General features: G+C 35.5%; 3 protein-coding genes and 1 long non-coding RNA gene across 4 annotated transcripts; all 4 read right to left on the bottom strand.

Annotated features, from left to right (window-relative positions):
• Positions 1 to 76: 76 nt before the first annotated feature.
• Positions 77 to 2,879, bottom strand: LOC107807309 (scarecrow-like protein 21). Its single transcript, XM_016631660.2, has 2 exons — positions 2,626 to 2,879; positions 77 to 2,009 (listed from the first exon to the last, which is right to left on the bottom strand). The coding sequence occupies exon 2, from the start codon at positions 1,893 to 1,895 to the stop codon at positions 252 to 254; it is 1,644 nt and encodes a 547-aa protein (XP_016487146.1). The 5' UTR covers positions 1,896 to 2,009; positions 2,626 to 2,879; the 3' UTR covers positions 77 to 251.
• Positions 2,880 to 6,280: 3,401 nt separating this feature from the next.
• Positions 6,281 to 7,905, bottom strand: LOC142165245 (uncharacterized). The gene is made up of 3 exons (XM_075223841.1): positions 7,743 to 7,905; positions 6,722 to 7,391; positions 6,281 to 6,608 (listed from the first exon to the last, which is right to left on the bottom strand). Exons 1-3 carry the CDS (start codon positions 7,903 to 7,905, stop codon positions 6,281 to 6,283), a joined length of 1,161 nt encoding a protein of 386 aa, XP_075079942.1.
• A 79-nt stretch (positions 7,906 to 7,984) lies between these two features.
• Positions 7,985 to 9,985, bottom strand: LOC107807306 (uncharacterized). The gene has a single exon (XM_016631658.2). The coding sequence runs from the start codon at positions 9,983 to 9,985 to the stop codon at positions 7,985 to 7,987; it is 2,001 nt and encodes a 666-aa protein (XP_016487144.2).
• Positions 9,986 to 12,538: 2,553 nt separating this feature from the next.
• On the bottom strand, positions 12,539 to 13,319 carry LOC107807311 (uncharacterized). The gene is made up of 2 exons (XR_012695633.1): positions 12,927 to 13,319; positions 12,539 to 12,840 (listed from the first exon to the last, which is right to left on the bottom strand). It is a non-coding gene; the product is annotated as an uncharacterized LOC107807311 (long non-coding RNA).
• Positions 13,320 to 23,452: the final 10,133 nt, after the last annotated feature.

Genomic DNA, 23,452 nt, shown 5'->3' with positions numbered 1-23,452 from the left:
TCATATACGCTAACAGACCTAATTTCTGATACAGGCATATCCGGCCTCAATATAATCAACTTTGGGTCATATGTAGTTGAACGGCAACAACTCACTCTTGTCTCTTTATATGAAGAAAGAAAATAAAAACTGATACAGGTTCTAAAAAGATTATAGTAAGGTGCTCTTAACTCAATACGAAAAGAAAGGTCTACCTTTTACCATTATCAAGCTAGAAGTTACATGCACCTACTTACAGGTAAGGTAGGGTACTATTTCCAGGCACAAGAGGCAACTAAATCTCGATTCATCCAGCCAAGATAAAGAGCGCCATTTCTCTCATCAAGCGTATAACTTTGGTAGTAATTCTCCAGCAGGGTCTTGATTGTAGCATTTACTGAGGAGCTTAATGGATATGGATTGAACCCAGCCATAAGAAATCGTGACCTCCACCTTTCAAGAAGCTCATGACGCTCCACTCTTTCTGCCCCTTCACATGCTATTATGTTCACAATTTCCCGGGCCAGGCAATGTTGCTCAACGTTAATTCGTTGCTTATGGTCCCTAGGTAGAGCAACATCTATTGATTCAAATATAGATAGGTAGTAGTTCAGTGTCTCCAAAAACCTGGGAAAGAACTGGACTGTATTAGTGTTGGACTCTTGCTCCACTAAGGTCACAATCTTGGGAGACAAGCTCTTAACCATTCTCAGAAGTCTGTCTCTGTGATTTTGAGTGCCAACACTCTCATCAGGCATATGGTGCAAGACAAGTGCAAAATTCACGGCCAATGGTTCGCCACGCCGAACCTTAAGATGCTCAATCTCAACATCCGAGCAAGAAGCAGCTACGGGATGAAATTCAAAAGGTACATTGCAAGATGCAGCAATGCTTGATAACCTCCGACCAACAATTTCAATCCCTCCTCCTCTGGCATAAGCTGACGTGGAATCATCAATCCCTGTAATGCGGATTCGTGGGGGTCCACCTGGCCGGGCTGCAAGAGCATGGATTAGGGTGATCCACTGGCTGCCCTGGGAAATCTGAAAATCAATTATATGAATTGTGTTCTCTTCTTTCATGGCATCAACAATTGCACCATTTGCTGACAAATATCCAAACTTGAAGTATGGGCAGATTTCATAAAGCAAATGCATGTATGACATTAGCTCAACGCTAGTTGGCTCTTTGCACCTTAGGGACTTGTAGATGGAGCTTCCTGAGGAGGCCAATCTGGCAACTAATCCTTCCAGCATATATGCTCCTAAGCGTTGTATTGGAGAACCGCAAACTGATACCACTGTGCGTAGTTCTGACATTAACCATTCAGCTGTTACTAAATTATTATCTGCTATTGCTTTAGCACAGGCAATAAGCACTTGTTTCAAATCTCCATTAGGCATCATCTCCATCATATCAACCCATTTACCTGACTCGGACGAAATTTGATTGGCTGCAGCCAATGGAGTAGTATTATATGACTCCAAGCTTTCTGAATCAGGCCCCAGCATTGCAGTTTCGAGTTCCTTTAGCTTGTGCTTCAGGCCAGTACCATCACTAGTGAAGCACGAACTGTTACCTGACGAGTGGTACGTATCATTAGGAGAATGATGCATGTCCGAAGGACATGAATCAGAACCTTGGTGCATCATGGAATTGTCATCAGCAAAGAAAGTATCAACAGGAGGAGAATCGGAGACAAGTTCACTAGAATTTCCAGTGGATGATTCAACATAGCAGTATTGGTTGTGTTTTAAGGCAGAGAATCGTGTCTGCTGACCACAATCAGCATAAAGTAATTGGTTGTTATTCGGGTTGTTAATGGAAGGCAGAAAAAAAGATTCCTGATCCTCGACAGGTTGGTTATAGAACCTGTTAAACTCATTGATATCCTTCGCGTTTTGAGAAGGCCTCATTGTGAAATCAATTTAAATATCCAGAAGATAATAGTACCAATTCCAGCATACAACCTGGTTGAATTCGTTAACAGAAAGTTCTCCAGCTCCAAGCTTTAAAATTCACATCCATATCTGCAATTGTCAATAATGAGTAATGAGAAATCTGAAAAAAACCAACTATAAAGAAATTTAGGAGTGTAAAGTGTTGCAGAAATGTTTTTGTTCATAAGTCCTAAAAAGCAGTTGGACCAATGTTGCAACCTTTTCTTTTCATAAATTTTTTAAAAGGTCTAGGTTGAAGGGTTAGGTCCCTGCAGCCTTGGCCCTTTAGATCTTCCATAAAAAGACTGAAAACCAAAACTTTCATGATTATAAATAAAATTCATTAAAGTCATCTCAGATTTACTGGCAAATAAATAACTCCCATCAACAGATAATGGAAAAAGCAGTCTCAGATGCTCTTTAAAAGTAACAAACAACTGAAGCTTACCAACAGCAGATATTAGCTAAACATAAAGAAAATAACCCCAAAAAACAAAAAGAACCAAGAACAACAAAAACGAAAGGGAAGAGTAAGTAAGATGCAAAAGGGGTTTCAAGTTTATACAAAAAGATCCAATTTTTTCAAGAATTCAATCAACCTAAATCTTTAGAGGAAAATGGGGTTTTAAGTTTATCAAAAAAGATCCAATTTTTTCAAGAATTAAATCTTCAGATTATCACATAAAGTTTAAAAAGGAAGAAATACCTGATACTCAGAGGAGATATCTTTAAGCAGAAATCCAAGAACATGAGTAAAGCAATTATCAAAAAATGCTAACTTTAAACACGGCATATTCCATTTTAGGAAGCCCTCAAGTCTTGGCCACTCGTGATGAAAAAGCCAGCCAGCTGAAAAAAAATGACTAATGAAAGTCAAAACAAAAAATTCACAGCAATGGGGCCTCAAGGGAGAGCATCAATCTTGATTTTTTCAACTTTGCAATAATATTCAGAAAAAAATAGTTTTGCTGATTTTTGTCCTTGACTTTGGAAGATATTTTTAGTCAGCATTAAACGTACAATAATCATTGACTATTTGACTCCATAATATGGATTAAGGAGTAGCGAGGTAGGTGAGTGCAACATTAGTGAAGGCCAAAAAAATAAAAATACATGGTGTTTGCATTAAATAAATAAATTACAAAATTTTGTGTGGGTATAAATTGTTTATCAGTTAATATTAAATACTATGTACTCTTATTTCTTCCAATATTATGATTAAATTTGCTGATAATATTAGAAATCAGAAACTTTTGACTGTTACAAGAACCCCATACCTAACTCACGGCAAAAGAATAACTATTGCATTTATTATTAGCAAATTAATGCCAACCTTTGGCCATCCCCTACATTAAATAATGTTCTACGTTAAATAATCTCCTTTCGTTGTCCATAACTGACCGTCTTATTTTCTCTCTTAGGATATCTTAAAATTGTAGTAGTATCTGTTTCTTAAGATAATTTTTTTTTGCAACACTTGTAGTTTGTCATTACTCTAGGAAGTTAATACAACATTGCACCTACTTTTGTTTAAACAACATTCAAATTATTAAAAAGAAAAATGATTTCCACTTTCATATGGTATAATCCAACTCCTTTTTTTTAATAACTGCATCTAGACAACCGAACACACTTAACTGGATGATGAAGAGAATACTGTATTTCAAATTAAACAAATATTCCCTCTGATCGATAATAAGTAACTAATTTATTTTTTATTTTTGTTCAAAATAAGTATTTATTTACATAATCAAGAAGGAATTAATTTTATTTTTTTAAAATTTGCCCTCTTATTTAGATATTCCAATGTGTTAAGGTAACAATTAATTAAGGTTAATTTGAAAAATACATTTTTTTTTCTAAGAGTCCGTATTTTCTTAATAGGTGTGTCAAAGAAAAAATGATCACTTGTTATGGATCGGAGGGAGTATAAATTATTTCTTTCGATCTTTTATTTTTGTAAAGGCAATTTGTTTATATTGTTTGCGCTTTCGAGTTATATTATTTGTTTTGTTTTTGTTCTCTCTCTTTTAAGTCCAAATATATGAGAGTTTCCACGTGGACAAATTATTGTGATTATTAAGTTACTCAAGCTGCCTTTATAAAGAAATAAAGTTACTCAAAGCTTTGATCACTAGAAAATTGAATTGATCTCAATCGAGGGTATCTCCCACCCTTGTACCATTTTTTTACACCAAAAAAATGGTATAAACATCAAAATGGGGTACAAACTAACTCTAACGCATTACATTATTTTTATACCAAAAAAGAATCTCTCTTTTATATTCTTCTCTCTTCTATATTATATTACTTTCTTTTATTTAAATTAATTTTTTTATTTCATAAAACAAATCCAAACTTTTTTCTTTTTTACATATTCATATTAATCATATTCCTTTTTTATGTAACCATTTAATATAAAAAATTATACCATAAATTTTTAAATAACATAAATTATAAGCAAATATTATTTTATACCTACCAAAGTACTAAATTATTGTTGTAATTTTCTCATCCCATTATATTATTTAGTGTATTTTAAATTTTAATCTATGTCAATCATTACTGTATTAAATATTTATTTTTACGTTATTTAATGAATATTTTATTAACAGCATATTATATTTTATATTTGCAATTTTTATTTTTGTGATGGTTATATTTTTTATACAATTATAACTTATAATAAAATTAACTTACAATTTTATATAAAAATAATATATACGAAAATTGATTTATAAAAATTATACACCAACTTAAGATGTAAAATTAGTTTTATAAAGATATTACATAAAAAGTATAAGTAATTATTGCTCTTTTGCTTAACTCGATTGCGGTAAAGCACCAACCCGTTTTTAGATAAAATGGTATCCAATGGATTAAATCCTTGTAATCTCTTTGATAACCTTGATCGTATTTCTAGTCTTCTTCTTATTAATTGTCATAAAGCTCTTAAAGATTTTACTAATAAATATATCAAATCAGCAAAGCAAATGTGCAATTGAGCTCGAGAAGAGCTCCAATTACGTGAGTGGAGACTTGGAAGAGAAGACTGAAAACGAGAGCATTTGCAAGAGGAAGGGAAAATGATTTTGGAAATGAAAGTCTCAATCACATTAGCTCAATTAAGGTGTATATATACAATGCAAAAGCAGAAGAGAAGCAGAAGAAAAACTAACGGAGCCCAAACCCCAGCTAACCGACTAACTAACTTTCGGAAGTCTAACTAACTCAACTAACTACCTAACTGCTTGGTACTACTCGCAATGCTATAAGTACAACTACCCTAAGCAAGTATAAATAATACAATACAATAGCTGTATCCTAATGATCTCAATACTATCTTTTTAAATGTTAACTAACAGCTATTTTCTATAACAACACTTTATTGTAATAGTCAAGTTTTTTTGAGCTAAAAAGTTCCCTTATGCAAGAATGAAAAGCAAGCTCGTGAGTCAAATTCTACCTTTTTGTAGTTTGTTTCGAACAAAATGGCAGTCTATCTCAATATGTTTCGTTCGTTCATGGAACACTGGGTTCCTTCCTTTGTGAAGTGTTGATTGACTGTCACAGAAGACTGCAATAGGACTGGAGAAAGGGACTGTGAGCTCTTCAAGTAGCCTTTGTAACCACACTAGCTCACCAACCACCTTTCTAATGGACATGTACTCTGCTTCAGCTAACGACAAGGAAATAGTTTCCCGTTTCTTTGATTTCCAGCTGATAGGGTTATTTCCCAATAGAACAACATACCCAGTAGTTGACTTCCTCGAGTCTGGTCATGATGCCCAATCAGAATCACAGTATGCTTTCACTGTATAATCAGCATTTTTGGAGAAGAAGGCTCCTAGGCTAGGATCAGCTTTCAAGTACCTCAATAGGTGATATGCTGCCTTCAAGTGTGGTTCCCTTGGATCTTGCATGAACTGGCTTAGATGCTGAACACTAAAAGCAATATCCAATCTTGTGTTAGTCAGAAAATTCAATTTCCCAACCAACTTTCTATAACAATTGGGATCTAATAAGAGAGGACCTTCTTTTGCTTTTAACTTCACATTTGAATCAAGGGGAGATGATAAGGAACTACAGCTGAGACAGTTATACTCTTTCAAAAGGTCAATGACAAATTTTCTTTGGGAAATGATGACCCCATCATCCTTATAAAGAATTTTAAGGCCAGGGAAGTACTGAAGTTTCCCTAGATCTTTGATTTTGAAGCTATCATATAAAAACTTCTTCAAAAGCTTTATTTCTTCAAGATCTGTTCCTGTGAGTATCACATCATCGACATATACTGCTATATATACCAAGGATGTCCCATTCTTCTTGTAGAACAATGAATAACCATGCATGGATTGTTCTTAACCTCTGGAGCATAGTGCTTCTGTCAGTTTAGCATACCATTGTCTGGTGGCTTGTTTCAAGCCATATAGAGACTTGTTTAGCCTACAGACTGATCTTGGTTCAGATACTACCAGTCCAGGAGGGACCTCCATAAACACTTCTTCATTTAAATCTCCATGAAGAAAAACATTGTTTACATCTAGCTGAAACATGTTCCACTCTCTTTTGACCACTATAGCTATGAGTCCTCTTACAATGGTCATCTTTACCACTGGTGAGAAAGTTTCTGTGTAGTCTATTCCCTCTTGTTGTGTGTATCCTTTTACTACCAAACGAGCCTTAAACCTTTTAACACTTTCATCAGCTTTATGTTTCACTTTATACACCCACCTGCAGCCTATGGCTTTCTTCCCTGCTGGTAGTGGGACTAAATCCCATGTGTTATTGGCATGCAATGCCTCAAACTCTTTGTCATAGCCACATGCTTAGCAGGATTGATAGTTGTTTCTTCATATGAAGAAGGTTCATTATCTTGACAGACACTTTGCATCAATGATTGACTATCATGGATTAGAACCTCAGGGGAAACAGAATGATGATTTGACAACAGTGTATTTAAATATGGTATACAACTGTTTGAACGCAATTTAGGTACATTGTGAATGTAATCATTCAAGTATGCAGGTGTTTTGATTTCTCTTTGGGTTCTCCTAAGATTGGGACTATTCTGATTACTTGTTTGAGGAGAGTGATTACTCAAAACTAGTTCATTAAGGTTTGATGTTGGAGATGACTCTAGAAATGGAGGATTATAAAAAATGTGATTGTTACGGGGTGATGTGGATGTGATGCTAGTAGGTGATATTTCATTGTTACTAGCAGGTGACAGTTCATTGTCCATGTGACTTGCACCATCTAGATTGCTTTCTATATTGGTTTGAATATTGTTATCAGTATCATCCACAAAGTCAACAAAAGGGACACATTTTAGCACAGAAGGAAAAGAAGAAACATTTGGAACAATTGCAAGGGGAAAGATATTTTCATGGAAAGATACATCTCTTGATAGTTGAATCTTCTTGGTAGCAAGACTCAGAACTTTGTACCCTTTGACTCCAAAGGGATAGCCTATGAAAATATGTGGAGTAGCTCTAGGTTCAAACTTGTCCCTATGGACTTTAAGTAATTTGGGTAACACGGGTAGCCAAAACTTCTCATTTGAGAATACAATGGTTTCTTTTTGTATAGGATCTCAAAAGGACATTTGTTTCTAAGGTATATAGTGGGTAGTCTGTTTATGATGTAGGTTGCTGTTAGCACACATTCTCCCCAGTATTTCAAAGGTAGTTTTGACTGGAATAGGAGTGCCCTAGCTGTTTCAAGCAAATACTTATGTTTTCTCTCCACCACACTATTCTGTTGTGGTGTGTATGGGCAGGATTTTTGGTGAATGATCCCTTTGACTGAAAAAAGTGTTACTTTCTGTGTTGACAAACTCTAAACCATTGTCTGTTCTTATGGTTTTTATGGTAGTCTTGAACTGATTTTCTATCATTGAAATAAAGGCTTTAATGACTTGAATTGCATTGCTCTTGCAAGTTAAAAGATGTGTCCATGTAGTTCTGCTGAAATCATCAATCATGGTGATGAAATACTTGTAGTTATCATGAGTGTTAGTGTGATAAAGTCCCCAAAGATCGACATGCAACAATTCAAAAATATTACTGGAAGTGCTGGTTCTTTAAGGAAAAGGTAGTCAGTTTTGTCTGGCCATAGGGCATATTGAGCACACAAAAGGTTGTTATTCTCTTCATTTTCACAAAAGGCACATGCCTAAGTCTATTGTTCCACAGAATATCATTCTCATGAGATGTATGGGAATTCAGAGAAACACAACTTCTAACTTTATTTACAGATGATGGAACATTTACGTCAGTATCACTACTAGCAGATGTTATTTTATTCAAAAAGAGATTACGTACAGATGGAAAGTAAGCATCTTGGAAATCACATGGGTGAACAGACAAACAAGGAACGAAAGACTTGATTGTAATAGAAGAAGAACTGGCATCTTTGTGTTTCAAGCATTGAGAGCACAAGAGGTAAAGTCCATCCTTGACTCTACCAATCTCCAGAGGCCTCTTCAGTGAAGGGGCCTGCAACATACAAATACCATCAGTGAAGAATGCAATTCCTCTGAGATGTAAGGTCAACAAATGAATAGAAATGAGATTGTATTTAAAAGAAGGGACAAAGAGGACTTTGTGTAACACAATCCTAGGTGCAAGTTTCACACTTCCAACTACTATTACTCGAACTTTGTAACCATTTGGTAATACGACTAATAGGGGATAAGGTAAGATAGTAATGTCACACATTGAAGATCTATTGAAGGTCATGTGATTTGAGGCCCCTGAATCTAGTATCCATGTATCAATCTTAGATTTAAAGCACCTACATGACAATTTACCAAAATCAACTAAAGAGGTACAGACTATAATACCTGCAAAGTTGGCAGCTCCAGAGCTCAAGTTCAGACTGTTGGGATCCTCCCCTCCACTACTGGTTTTGAAGTGTTGCAGCAAGCTCATGAGTTGACCATATTGTTCTTTGGTGAAACTCATTCCCTGACTCTCATTATGGTGCTCACCCTCATCTCCATTGTTAGTCATCATATCAGTTGGAGGACCATGAACATTTGCTACTGTTCTTTTTCCTCTATTGAACCTGAAATCTTGATTGGGATTTTGAAAGATCTGATTAGCTCCTTGAAACCTCTGATTGTTATTTTGGAAAGGTTGGTTAGAGTTCTGGAAGCCTTGAGGATATCCATGGAGTTTATAGCATTTATCTTTGGTATGTCCCGGCTTTCTACAATGCTCACACACAGGACGAGGTCTACTATTGGATGTATAGTTGTTTCCTGGGTTATAATTGGTCTTGAAAGTGGGTTGCTTAGAGGTATTTACATTTAAAGAGACAGACTCGATCATCAGTTGGTTGTTAGGTTTGATCTCTCTTTGTTTCTCCTCTTGAATCAGCAAAGAGAAGGCTGGGGCCAAAGATGGCAGGGGATTTATCGTGAGAATGCTCCCCCTTGCCATAGTGTACACTTCAATAAATATCATAAGGAACTGGATCAATCGTCTATCTTGTTCAGCTTTGTGCATGTTCTCCTTGGCTCCACAAGTACAATTACAACTGCATTGTGTTTTTGCACTTAAAGTGCTAAATTCTTCCCACAACTTCTTCATCATAGTATAGTACCCAGTAATATCTAGTGTTCCCTGCGACAGATCATTAATCTCTTTCTGAACTTGGTACAGGTTTGCGCCAATCGTCTGATCATAACGATCCTCCAGCTCTTTCCACAACTCGACAGAATCATTAACGTATTCCACACTATCAGCAATTTCCTTCCCCAAGGAATTCAAAATCCATGAGGTGACCATATCATCACATCTCTCCCATAGTCTATACTTTGGAGATTCTAGATCTGGTTTCTTACAATCACCATTAATGAAACCTAGTTTATTTTTAACTGACAGTGCTTGAAGCACACTCCGTCTCCAAGATTTGTATCCAATCCCATTAAAGGGGACTGGTACCACTATTACACCAGGATTATCCGATGGATGCATGTATAATGGACTATTTGAGTCAATATTGGACTCCTTGCTTGAGTCCACATTGATGTGTTCGATTTCTTCATCATTAGCCATGAGGATTACTCAATCAACAGTATTTGAGATGAGAAGAAGAAAAGAGAAACAGAGATCTAAGAACCCTAACTTTTCGCAAAGACGGAAATTACCTGCAATTGAGATGCGCAGATCAAGCTAACGATGGTCTACACCAATCTTATGCGCATAGGATCAACTATGATCTAATACCATATCAAATTAGCAAAGCAAATATGCAATTGAGCTCAAGAAGAGCTCCAATTACGTGAGTGGAGACTTGGAGGAGAAGACTGAAAACGAGAGCATTTGCAAGATGAAGGAAAAGTGAATTTGGAAATGAAAGTCCCAATCACATTAGCTCAACTAAAGTGTATATATACAATGCAAAAGCAGAAGAGAATTAGAGGAAAAACTAACGGAGCCCATACCCCAACTAACTGACTAACTAACTTTAGGAAATCTAACTAACTCAACTAACTATTTGGTACTACTCGTAATGCTATAAGTACAACTACCCTAAACAAATATAAATAATACAAAATACAATGTCTGTATCCTAGTGATCTCAATAAAATCAAATCCACATGCCTCTCAAAATAAATAGAAGTAAAATTATCTCCAAAATTCTCTTCTTTGACAGATCAGCCACCGGTGGACCCTTCTTTCTTGTTCTCCTCTCCCTCTCTTTATTTGTACTTGATCACTTACACAAATCAGGATTTAGAGCTTATGGGTTCGAGGTTCTAATTCTTTTAAGTTACTGGGTTCTAAATTAATAATTTTTACATATTCAATAAATTTCTTAAGACAAATACATGATCTGGATCAAATTTCAATAAATTTATGACACTGTCGATCTCAATCTGGCATACAGCAGCTATACACCATTCCCTTTGTAGAAATGTTGAAAAAGACAGACAATGGATACAAAGACTAAAACTAACTCTAATACATAATGCAGGGATCTCCACAACCTAGTTGTGAATCCTTCAGTCACCCACCTTCGCACAAAACAAGTCGGATAGACTTCGTTTCATGCCACATTCTGTTGAAAACAATCCATCAAACGGCAAAAGGAAAATTGAAAATTAGGCTGACGCGCACACACATGTAAAGGTGGTCCTCACCTGCCAAATCGTGAATATGAGGCTCAGACCAATGCAAGTATGTAACCAAGGAGGGCTAATAAAGCAATCTGCTCCAGAGAGCAATCCTGATTTAGCAAAAAGTACATTTTTAGAGGTGCATACCGAAACACCACAGGCAAATATAAAAGAAAATAATAAACTACAAAAGATTAAGAAGTGTTTGCCAACACGAATTTTCTCATGCTAGCTAAGTTCTCCCTCTCTTTTAAAGATGAAACAATAGTTGAATCTTTAGGACTGCCTGTCCCTTGAGCATGACATCATCTTCAACAAGGATGAGCACTTGCTTCAATATCCGACCTACACTAAAAGTGTTAGCATCAAGAGCTTAAAAGCAAGTCATTGCCTGCAATACGCCCTCGTTAAGAAGCATTCCCGCTTCTCAATTAACCGACTCCCTGCAAACAGGGGCGTATCTAGAATAGAAACTTCGAGTTCATCTGAACCCATAGTATTGGCTCAAACCCTGTATATTTATCAAAAAACTCAATAAATAAGTACAAATAATAGATTTTGAACCCAGTAAATTAGATGGGATGTAGTAGAATTTCGAATATGAATCCATAAAGTTCAAATCTTGGATCCGCCTCTACCTGCAAAAGCATCTGTTTCTACTCGTGAAGATGAGTTACTATGCAGATGGAGAATATTTAGCTGTTCTAGTTCAGATTTATTGCTTCTTTGAATTTTTACAACTGCCTTCATAAAATTTAGCTAGTCTTACACTGCTAAGCTAAGTGTCAAAAGTATTTTTTTTTTCCTCTGAGATGTATCGTAAATATGCTAATCTTTTAGTATTCTTCCATAATAAGTCTAAATATAAGTGCTCTCATGAACATCATTCTTGTCATCGTTGCTATTCTCTTTTAGCATTTTTACCAGATGAAACGTAATAAAAGAAACTTTCACAAGAATGGTTTGCTTCTTGGAAAATAAATGTTCAAGTGCTAAAATGTTCTTTTTGGGGTACTTTTCCATTTTCCTCCCTTATATCATTTCCAAGTGGAAAAACAAACATGACAGCGTTATTAATTAAACAGGAAAGTTTTCTAGTTCAAAAGTTAAAGCTTAGGGCAATACACTGATGAAACAAACTGAGTGATTCAGCTTCAAGAAGCTAAAGAAGGATGTGATAGTAAGAATAAATCAAAAGACCAGCCCCATCATGATCCTATATTACTGGTATAACTCTCGTGAAGCTGCTTAATAGGACTCCGCCTCGTTCCCATCCTATCCTCCTCGTTTTAAAAAAGCAGAGACAGAACAAGTCCAAAGAAGAAAATGAAACTCCAGTATACTTCAATGAACAACTGGTGCAATGAAGAATGTGAAGAGCATATGATAAACTTTATTCACAAATACAAGAGAAAAATTTGCATAATCAAATCATCAACTATTAGCACGTCAACAAGAGACTTAATTCATAGCAAAACAAGCAATTATAGAGTGACGAAGTAACCACATACTGATATTATTGACAATAAAATTTTCAACAAAGTTAACATATAGAAAAGAGAAATGCTACTATTTTCTTAACATGTCCAAAAAAATATAAATCCAGAAAAGGGTCCTGAAATAAAAGATAAAGTAGTTAAATCTTGTACTTGTACTTGGCTACCTCTCCTTCATTGGGGAAAAATCCCATGAGCCTGCCAGCAGAATTCTGGTAAGCGTACATGAAACCACCCATTACCCCAATTAAACCTCCTGTCACCATTGACGGTCCCCTAATCCTTGGTTTTATTCCTGGCCATATTCAAAAAAGAATTATCATTAACAAAGCTCAGTCGATAGATTGATTAATAAGAAATAAAAGAGAGGTAGGAGTATACTGGAGAGGTAGCCGACGGTGACGGAAATGCCGGAGATGGTGGTGAGACGGAGGTAATCAAGTGTGTTGAAATTGGTACGGTCTTAGTAAAAGGTGGGTTTCGATCTATAACCGGGTATTCGGGCTTTGTCGATGCTGTTATGTCTGTGTTCATCTTCCTTCTTCTTTCCTCTTAGCTGCTGCTCTTTCTAGTCACTCTCGGGACACTGACCTGGTTTTTAATCGGAAAATGCAATTTCACATTGATTAGAGGCGCGTGGATCCATCATTCACAACTCGTCAAAATAGCCATTTTTAGAGGTGATTATTAAAAAATCTAAGTTATTCAAAAATAGCCACTACATATGTGTAGATAAAAGTACAACAACAACAAACTCATTATGATCCCAACAGGTAGGATTTGGGGTGGGTAGTCTGTATGCAGACCTTATCCCTACCTAATGCAAATAGAGAGGTTGTTTCCAATAGACTCTCGGTTCAGGAAGGGCAAGAATAAGAAGAGGAATGCAAGTAAGGAAGAAAGAAAGAAGAGAAAAGAAAAAGGGAGAGATAAAGATAAGTAGTAACAAATAATAGCAACGGGAAATACAATACCTGAGGCGAACAAAACCACATAATGTTATAAAAATCTAAGAATATGAAGGGACATGCATGTTACTAAGATTATCGGTGACCAACTAAAAACTACCCATTAACATTCTACCTTAATCCTCGATCTCCACACCCTCCTATCATGATCATGTCATCAGTGAGCTGAAGCAGCGCCATGTCCTCTCTAATTACCTCTCCCCAGTACTTCTTAGGCCTACCTCGACCTCTTCTCAAACTCCCCATGGCCAACCTCTCACACATCCCGATAGGAGCATCAATGCTTCTTCTCTTAACATGTCCGAACCATCTCAGCCTCGACTCTCGCATTTTGTCCTCCATGGAGGCTACTCCCACTCTGGCCCGAATAACTTCATTCTTAATCCTATCTCTCCTGATACACCCACACATCCATCTCAACATTCTCATCTCTGCTACGTTCATCTTCTACACATGGGAGTTCTTGACTGGCCAACACTCAACCCCATACAGCATAGCCGGTCGAACCACCACACGATAAAACTTACTCTTAAGTTTTAGCGGCACATTCTTATTATATAAAACACTGGAAGCGAGCCTCCACTTCATCCATCCCGCTCCGATGCAATGTGCAACATCTTCATTAATCTCCCTGTTACCCTGGATAATAGACCCGAGATACTTAAAACTCGCTCTTTTGGGGATAACTTGAGCAGCAAGCTTAACCTCTACGTCTGCATCATGGGTCCCGTCACTGAATTTGCACTCCAAGTATTCTGTCTTAGTTCTACTCAGTTTGAAACCTTTAGACTCCAAAGTCTGTCTCCAAACCTCCAACCTCGTGTTAACTCCACTTTGCGTCTCGTCAATTAACACTATATCATCGATAAATAGCATGCACTAAGGCACATCCCCTTGGATGTGTCGCGAGAGTACATCCATCGCCTGGGCTAAGAGCCGATCCCAGGTGCAACCTCATCTCCACAGGGAAATGCTCTGAGTCACCACCCATAGTCCTCACCCGAGTCTTAGCATCATTATACATATCCTTAATCACCCTAATGTATGCTACCGGAACACTGCTAACCTCCAAACACCTCCACAAGACCTCCCTCGGGACTTTATCGTACGCTTTCTCAAGGTCAATAAACACCATATGTAAATCCTTCTTCCTTTTCCTGTATTGCTCCACTAATTTCCTTACCAGATGAATCGCTTCCGTAGTCGAACGTCCCGGCATGAATTCAAACTAATTCTCGTAAATAGACACGCGCCTTCTCACCCTAGCCTCCACCACCCTCTCTCAAACTTTCATAGTGTGACTCAACAACTTGATACCCCTATAATTGTTGCAATTTTGGATATCACCCTTGTTCTTGTAAAGTGAAACCATCGTACTTGAAATACAGAAAGTTCAAGTATAATATGTTGGATTATGAAACTCCTACGTATAAACTTTCACCATATTATATTAGAATTCCAGCACGTTATAAATTTCAAAACATTATGCTGGAATCTCATACGTCAAAAATTCGAACTCCATGTTGGAATTTTCCCGGACTTTTAAGAGTTGTTTTGTTCAAATTTTATTTTGGCGTAATAGATTCCTGACCACTTAAACTTGTAGGGCTTTTGAAAACCGATACATGAACTTTGGATTTTCCCATTTGAACACCTCTACTTGAGAAAATGTCTACTAATAAACACTTGTCATGGTGTGTGTTGTTCAATCGCTACTGACATGGATTTAATTTAATATTTTATATAGCCACGTCTTTCATTCATTCACATTTGTGGCCACCTGTATGTTCAAGGTCCCACTTTTATTTTTTTATTATTTTTTGTCAAATTAATTTTTCCTGCATATAACCCTTGTACCCCAAGAACTGCTTCCTCCTTCCCTGTTGCAAGATCGTTTAAAGAGACAGTACGTGTGTGTAATTCATCGCGCAAGCGAAAGCCATAAAACCACCTCCCGAGCTTTCACCATTGTACACGTACTTGCCTTTGTGAAATATTGCAGTTGCTTAGGACTTCCACTCCCTCGGAACCCACCAGAAAAATATTCCCGAATTGGAAAATGACCTGAAAACCTTCAAATTTATCGGTTAAATATCTCATGCGATTGTTTTTTCTCTCCTACCTAATACATTTCACTTCCACTGTTTTATCATCTTCTCACCTACAAAATAAGAAATATATGCAAAACCTTCAAGTCCAACCTTTTATCACCAAAAATCATAGAGAAAAAATCACAAAATTAGAGACAAAAATCACCACCCCCAAATATCAGAGAGAAAAATCAGGAAGTGGCGAATAACTTTTACTATGATTGAAATCTGACACGATGTTTTCTAGCAGATCAACAAAAAATTTTAACAAATCAAAAAGCAACGAACACTGTTGCTTTTCAATTTCTTATTACCCATTCTTACTCCAAAAATTTGTCTCAATCTCTTTCATCTTCCTTGATTCGATGAATTTATTTTATGATAATGGATGTTGACTTTTATCTAATATGGAGTTTTGAGTGTGATTAATGGTTAAAAATTGAAGAATAGTGAGATATGTGGGCTGAATATGGAGCTTTTGAGTTTGATTTATCAAAATTTTGGTCATGGCTTTAATTAAGAATAAAAGGCAAAAGACGGGAAAGGAAGAAGATAAATGGAGGGGGTGACTTTTCTCTAAATCTGACCCGATGAATTTTTCTATTTTTTAAAATTAATTATTTATCTTTTTTTAAAATTATTTATCATATTCACGCGCTTAATACCTATGATTAACATGCAATTGCCCACATCAGCTATAATATTGCCACATAATTATAGTCAACGGTCAAAAGGCGTTTACTAGTAGACATTTTCTCAAGTATAGGTGTTCAAATGGGAAAACCCAAAGTTCATGTATCGGCTTTCAAAAACCCTACAAGTTTAAGGTAAAATTGCACGGGGTGCCCTATTTGGTCACCCCCATTTAATCTATACCCATTTTTAAAAAAATTTAACTTGTATCCACTTTTTAAATAACTTTAGTCCTCTTTCTCCTCCTCCTCCTCCTCCTCCTCCTCTTTCTTCTGCTTCCTTCTTCTTCTTCTTCTTCTTCTTCTTCTTCTTCTTCTTCTTCTTCTTCTTCTTCTTCTTCTGCTTCTTTTGCTGCTGTTGGTGCTGCTATGGAACTTCAGTTATTAAAATTTTGTGTAGACATAACTGGTTCAATGATAAGACAAAAATTTTCTTACACTACTGTATTCCATTCAAGAAATACGAATGGATCTGCAAGTGGTCATTGTTTGGCACCAAGTCCTTTTTCACCCTTAACTTCACGCTGAAGTGAAAGCAATACACCACAAATTTAGCATCTTGCCCATGACAAGGAAACACCAAGTTACTTGTATAGTTGTATGCAATAAGAAATAAAATGTCCATTGCTTATATAGTGCTGAAGTTTTTACAAATGAACTAAATAACTTCGCTCTAGAGCTGAAGTTCGACAGTTACAAAATAAAAACTTCAGCTCTAGAGTTGAAGTTCGCCAATTACAAAACAAAAACTTCAGCTCTAGAGCTGAAGTTCTCCAGTTACAAAAATAAAAACTTCAGCAATGTAAATAGAGAATAAAACTTCAGCTACTATGCTTAAGTTCAGCAATTACAAACAAAAACTTTAGAACGCTTGGTTCAGCACACTTGCTACTTCAGGCCCGTCTACTAGAATGCTGAAGTTTTGCGTGATTACCTTTGCTACTTCAGCCATGTATGCTGAAGTTATGCGAAAAAGCGGATACACTTGCAATTGTTTTTGCAAAGTGTGTACAAATTAAAATGTGATATAAAAAACAGGTATATATGCAAATCCTCCAAGTTTAAGTGGTCAGGAAGCCATGCCTTTTATTTTACGACTAAATTTCCACTAATTTTCAGTCAGCAGTTGTTAATGGTATTATTTCTGATTTCCCTCTTAGAACTCATGTAATTGGTAGCCCATTCATAAGGCCGACGGCCCAAGTTGTCTAAAGGGGCTTTTGCCCATGACAACTGGTCCATAGTGGTTTCATCATCTCTTGATCGAGAAAATATCAGTGTTACCTCATTATTTCTCCGGCAATTACGGAGGAAATAAAGCTATTTTAATACAACCACTGAATGTAACATCTAATCTAATTACATGCTGCAAGCAGGTGATGATTGGACAGTGAGGTCACTTTTTAATGTCTTTTTCCCTTTGTAATAATATTTAGGGAAATTTTCATAAAAGACTATCTTTTAGTAGTAATTAGTCATTTATAAATATCATTTACTATATTATGGATTATAGATATCTTTTTTGTGGTTATAAAATGTATTTGATGTATTTAAGTTACTGTATTCATGAATACAGTAGCAAAAACAGGCGTGAATCAGAGAAGTCCAACTAATCAGTTGTTATATTCGAGTGTATTCGACTGTATTCATGGCATGAAACATGAGATTACAGCTGGATAGATTATTGTATTCGACTGTATTCACGGCGTGAAACGGGGAATTACATTGTTTTTAAATGAAAAGTGAATCAATTAACATAATAGACTCCTAATATAACTCAACAAACTCAATTACAACACACAAATTTTGTATTTCTAGTTATAAAAAAAGATTCTCAACCGAAAAATACCCCAAAAACATAGCAATCTTCGGAGAAATTATATAATACATCTGAATACATGAATACATTACATTGAAATACAATGGAAAAAAAAAAGACAGTGAATGCAATGAAATACATGGAATACAGCGAGATACATTGAATTACAATGGAAAAAAAGACAATGAATACAATGAAATACATGAAAAAACAGCGTGATACATTAAAAATATATTGAATATATTAACAAAAAATTAAGTTGCTCAACCCCAAACTCCGTCGTTTTTCTTCAAGAACAAGCCCTAATTTCCGGCGAATCCGCCGTCGAGCAAAAACCCTGAATCTCACTGTTCCCAACATGTATGTATATGCAGCCATTGGAGACCCTATGCCAAAGATAGCAGGCATAGCAAAATTGGATGTATCAGTAGCAGAAGCTGATCAGCGTAATTGCATAGTAGGGTGCCGATTATTTGTAGAAGAGTACTCTTTTGTGGAATAAAATTGGAAACATAGCTAAAAGGACAAGGGCAAAAGAGGACTGAAGCATGAGATGGAGGAGATTGGACGTGGACTGAATTGACTGAATGGACTGAGTGATTTGATCAGCCACCATCGTTTTCGTTGAACCATCTCTGTTGTTGCTGCCAGTTTTGCCGGTCGACGTTGCCATCCCGACTTCTCTTCGTGGGTACTCGGTCTGCTCTTTTGTTTGTGCAAATTCCCGCAAAGTAAAATAGAGAGAGAAAGAAAATAGTGTAACTGAATAGCGTATTTAGTGGCTTAGGGGTAGGAGGTAACCAAAATTAGATATTTTGCTATAAACATTAAAAGTATTTATAGAATATAATTTTTTAAAATAGTATTTATTTAAAATAAATAAGGTGTTAACCTTTGCTACGTAACTACCATCCGAAACACCCACCAATTGGATATTTTTCTGTTTGTTGGCAGCAGAGGCCGACTAATCAACATTTCTTGTACTCTGCGGTGAGACCTCTCCCTCGGTCTTCACAAACCAGTCAAACACGCCAACCTTAATTTTACTCCGCACTAAATTATTCACAGACTAACACAAACACACCTACCCAACAAAAACAATCTAGCCACTTTTATCATTTAATTATGGTTAATTTATATTCCAACAATTCATAATAATAAGTGACCAATTTGCTTTTTTATTTTAGCATAAAATAAATATTCATTTATATAATAAAAAAATTCAAATATACGTATCCCTAAAAAATTTTTTACTCCTCACATTAACTATGATACATCATTTAATTAAGGGTAATTTAGTCACACTAACTATTTTTATCTAAAATTTAGTATTTCCTTAATATGTGTGCCCAAAGCAAATTGGTCACTTATTGTGGACCGGAGAAAATATTCTCTTCGGTCCACTTTAATTGATTTTTGGCTCTTTTTTTGTGATTCACAATATTTAATTTTTTCAGATATCAAGAATACATTAACTTTTTTAAAAAAAAATTTACCCTTGGAGTAAAGAGTCTTACAGTATCTATTATATTTCCAATGAACAAATTCAGATGTTAATTAATGCTAAAAAGAGAATTCCTTAATATGTGTAAAAATAGGCAAAAAATAAATTAAAGTAGACCGGATAAAGTATGTATTATTACCCCAAACAGAACAAAATTTATGTCTGCACCTTGGTGATGAAGTTTCTTCTCAAAAAGGAACATAAGAGGCTTGTATTTAAGCTAGACTCCCAAACTTCATAGAGATCATGAATATACTTTTAACCCTGCATCTTCACTAATCTCCTCCATCAACTAAAGTTTATACTTATATAGTTTTGTTATAAAATAAAGACTTTAAAGTAAAGAAATCAAAGACAAGTAGAGAGAGAGATTTATTATTCAACTTCAAATTCATGTACATAATGAATTGAAACCTTCTTTATTTATAGAAGAAAGGAAGCTGTTGTGAAGCTGCTACTGCAAGCTGTTGTGTAAGCTGCTACTGCAAGCTGCTGTGTAAGCTGCTACTGCAAGCTGTTGTGTAAGCTGCTGTGTAAGCTGCTACTACAAGCTATTGTGTAAGTTGCTTGTAAGCTGCTACTGCAAGCTGCTGTGTAAGTTGCTACTGTACCCGATATAGATAATCTTTTGTCGTGGGTAATATTTATCCATAACGGAGTACCGAAATGATAAGCTTCTTCAGCTTATTTCCAATAGAGTACTAAACAGATAACCATATTTACGGCGGAGTGCCATATGAATAAACTTCTTCAGGAAGCTTATTTACAACGGAGTACTAAATGAACATCCATAATATAATATATATTTATAACACTCCCCCTTGAATGTTCACTAAAAGATAATGTGCCTCATTAAAATCTTACTAAGAAAAACTCTGTGAGAAAAAATTCTAGTGAAGGAAAAAGAGTACACATATTTAGTAATACGCATTGCTAGGTGCCTCATTAAAAACCTTATAAGGAAATCCCCGTGGGAAAAAACCTTAATAAGGAAAAAAGAGTGCATCGCGTATTTTACTCCCCCTAATGAAAACCTTGTTTCAAATATTCAAGTCTCTGCACTGTACTCTTTTTCCCTTGCTCGGATTTTTTCCCACTGGATTTTTCCTGGTAAGGTTTTTAATGAGGCTGCTTGCAATGTATATTATTAGTGTACTCTTTTTCGTTGACTAGGATTTTTTCCCACGGAATTTTTCCTAGTAAAGTTTTAACGAGGCACATAATATTGAACATCGAAGGAGGAGTATTTTGAAAATATTTTTGTGGATGTCCATTTATTACTCCACTGTAGATAATCTTCCTAAAGAAGATTATCCATTTAGTACTCCATTGAAGTTTTCTACAAGCATGCAGCTGATGCAGGCAGGTTGCAAACAACTCAATGAAATGACTTGTAGCATCTTCTTGGTTTTGATGAGATTAATTTAAATCGATCTGAAATAGTGCTGGATAATATTCTCTACAAATTCAACTTTTGAGGAGATGGACCAAGGAGTTCATCATTCTCTTATGGAGGTAAGAACGAATCCTTAATCCGTGTAGGAGAAGAACTATATCTTGCTAGTAAATTAACAGAAAATGCTATGTCAGGCATTGTAGCATTAGCACGATATATTAGTGCATCAATTGCACTGAGATATGGTACTTCGGGACCAAGGAGTTCCTCATCCTCTTCCGGAGGTCGGAACAAATCCTTATCCACTTCAAGTGATCGAACAACCATTGGTGTACTCAATGAGTGCACTTTGTCCATGTAAAAGTATTTTAAGACCCTTGCTCTATAGGCAGATTGATGGATAAAGATCCCGTATGCTAAATGTTCAATTTGCAGACCAAGACAAAATTTTATCTTTCCAAAATCTTTCATCACAAATTCTTTCTTAAGATATTCAGTTGCCTTTTGGAGCTCTTCTGGAGTTCCAACAAGATTTATGTCATCAACATAAACAGCAAGTATATCAAATTCTGAATACATGGACAAATAACATTATGTAACTTTCTTTCAGCAAATATTCACTGAGGCGATAATATCACATACGCCCAGATTGCTTTAAACCGGACAAAAATCTTTATAATTAGATCGAGTACATTTTTTGAGACTTTGAATTATATGCTTCAAGCATTTTAAATTCTTCAGGGATCTTTATAGAGATTTAATCAAATTAGTCATATAGGTTATGACTTGCATTTAAATGGCATGACATTTTCAGGTGTCTGGACTACAGGTCTGATCCTCACAATCTTTTACAATATTGTACACTATATTGTATCAAATATATCGTCGACGATTAATTTGTATCGGTTCGCAAGTGACATAACTTGTTGAGATCTCATTACTTTCTTTATTTTCAGGTACCTGAACTTCTTCTGGAGTTTCATGAAATGTTATGTCGTGGGCTCTTCTAGAGCTCATTTCCTCCTCATTATGATCATTTTGATCATTAGCTCCTTATCTTTTTTCAAGGATTATTACCTTTGGAATCGATTGGTCTAATACGCTTCATGCGTACAGTAAACTCTATCCTTCAGGGACTTTAAATTTTAGTAGGAACATTTGCAGCTGAAATATAATATTTATTTTTGGATCAGCAAATGCTTCTGGCATTTTACTTGAATTATCTTCTAAGTGAGGATCATATTAATGATAATTCTATTCATGTAGCATATTTTTCAGTTGTATATTCCATCCCCCAAATGTTAGAAAAACTAACATATATCCCTAATCTTCTTTGGAAAACATATATTTGTGCATTGTGGTAGAGAAATTAATCATATACCACACATCAAAAGATAGTAAAAATATTTGGTTTCTGATCCTAAACCATTGTGAGGGGAGGACTTATCATAATTGTTGGTCTGATGCATACAAGTGCTGCTATATGCAATTTAGAAAATCTTAGACCAACACATGAATCATTGTTCTCATAAGCAATGGTTTAACCATTAATATGAGGTATTCAATGTTAAACCAGTTTGGATATAAACCAGCATCATCAAGATGAACTATCTTGATTTAATAATCTGAAAATTATTCTCATAACTGAGAAAAACAATTTCACATGCCAAACTGCAGGTTGACAATAATCGCACATGTAACCATCTCATATATGCATCTATAAGTGGTTCACATGATAGGTGAATGAGCCCATACTCACCTTTTGTATATTTCAGAATTAGGGATATTAGTCCCAACTTTAGCTGGTATAATCAATTTATTATGAGAACAAACAACACAAGAGAATTCTTGAAGAATCTTCTAGTTCTTCAGTATATGCTAATCTGAATTCGCAAATAGCTCAAAAAATGGCAAATGAAAACTTCAAGTTTATCATGACATGTGCTATCTCTTAGTAAACTTCTAGTTTACTATGGCATAAACTTTTGTATTAGTAAACTTCTGGTTTACTATGATACATCATATAGTACACATTGAAGAATAATGTGGGTAACTTCTCATATACATATTATTTTACCCCCTATGATTGTGGAAACGTGAAGATTTTCAATCTTCCAATCATTTGTAGTCTCAATATGATAGCCAGTTGTATTAGTAAACTTCGGGTTTACTACAACATATGTTTTGGCCACAATCATATAATATGAATGACAAATTTGCATATAAGCTCTTCGGGAGCCTTCAATTTATTTTTCACAATCAAATATTTATCAGACCTAGTGTCATGTGTCTTCTAGACAAACAGTTAGCTTTTCAGGAGTTGTTGATATATTTTGTACTATCAAATATTGCTCAGACACTTCTGGTATCATGAGAGAAAATCATAATAAAATGAACATTATAAAGACAATTCTAAATTTATAAATGTAAAAAATTAA

This window comes from Nicotiana tabacum, chromosome 10 (assembly GCF_000715075.1).
Source record: "Nicotiana tabacum cultivar K326 chromosome 10, ASM71507v2, whole genome shotgun sequence".
Classification (NCBI taxonomy): Eukaryota; Viridiplantae; Streptophyta; class Magnoliopsida; order Solanales; family Solanaceae; genus Nicotiana; species Nicotiana tabacum.
This window is presented reverse-complemented; position numbering and strand designations above follow the sequence as displayed.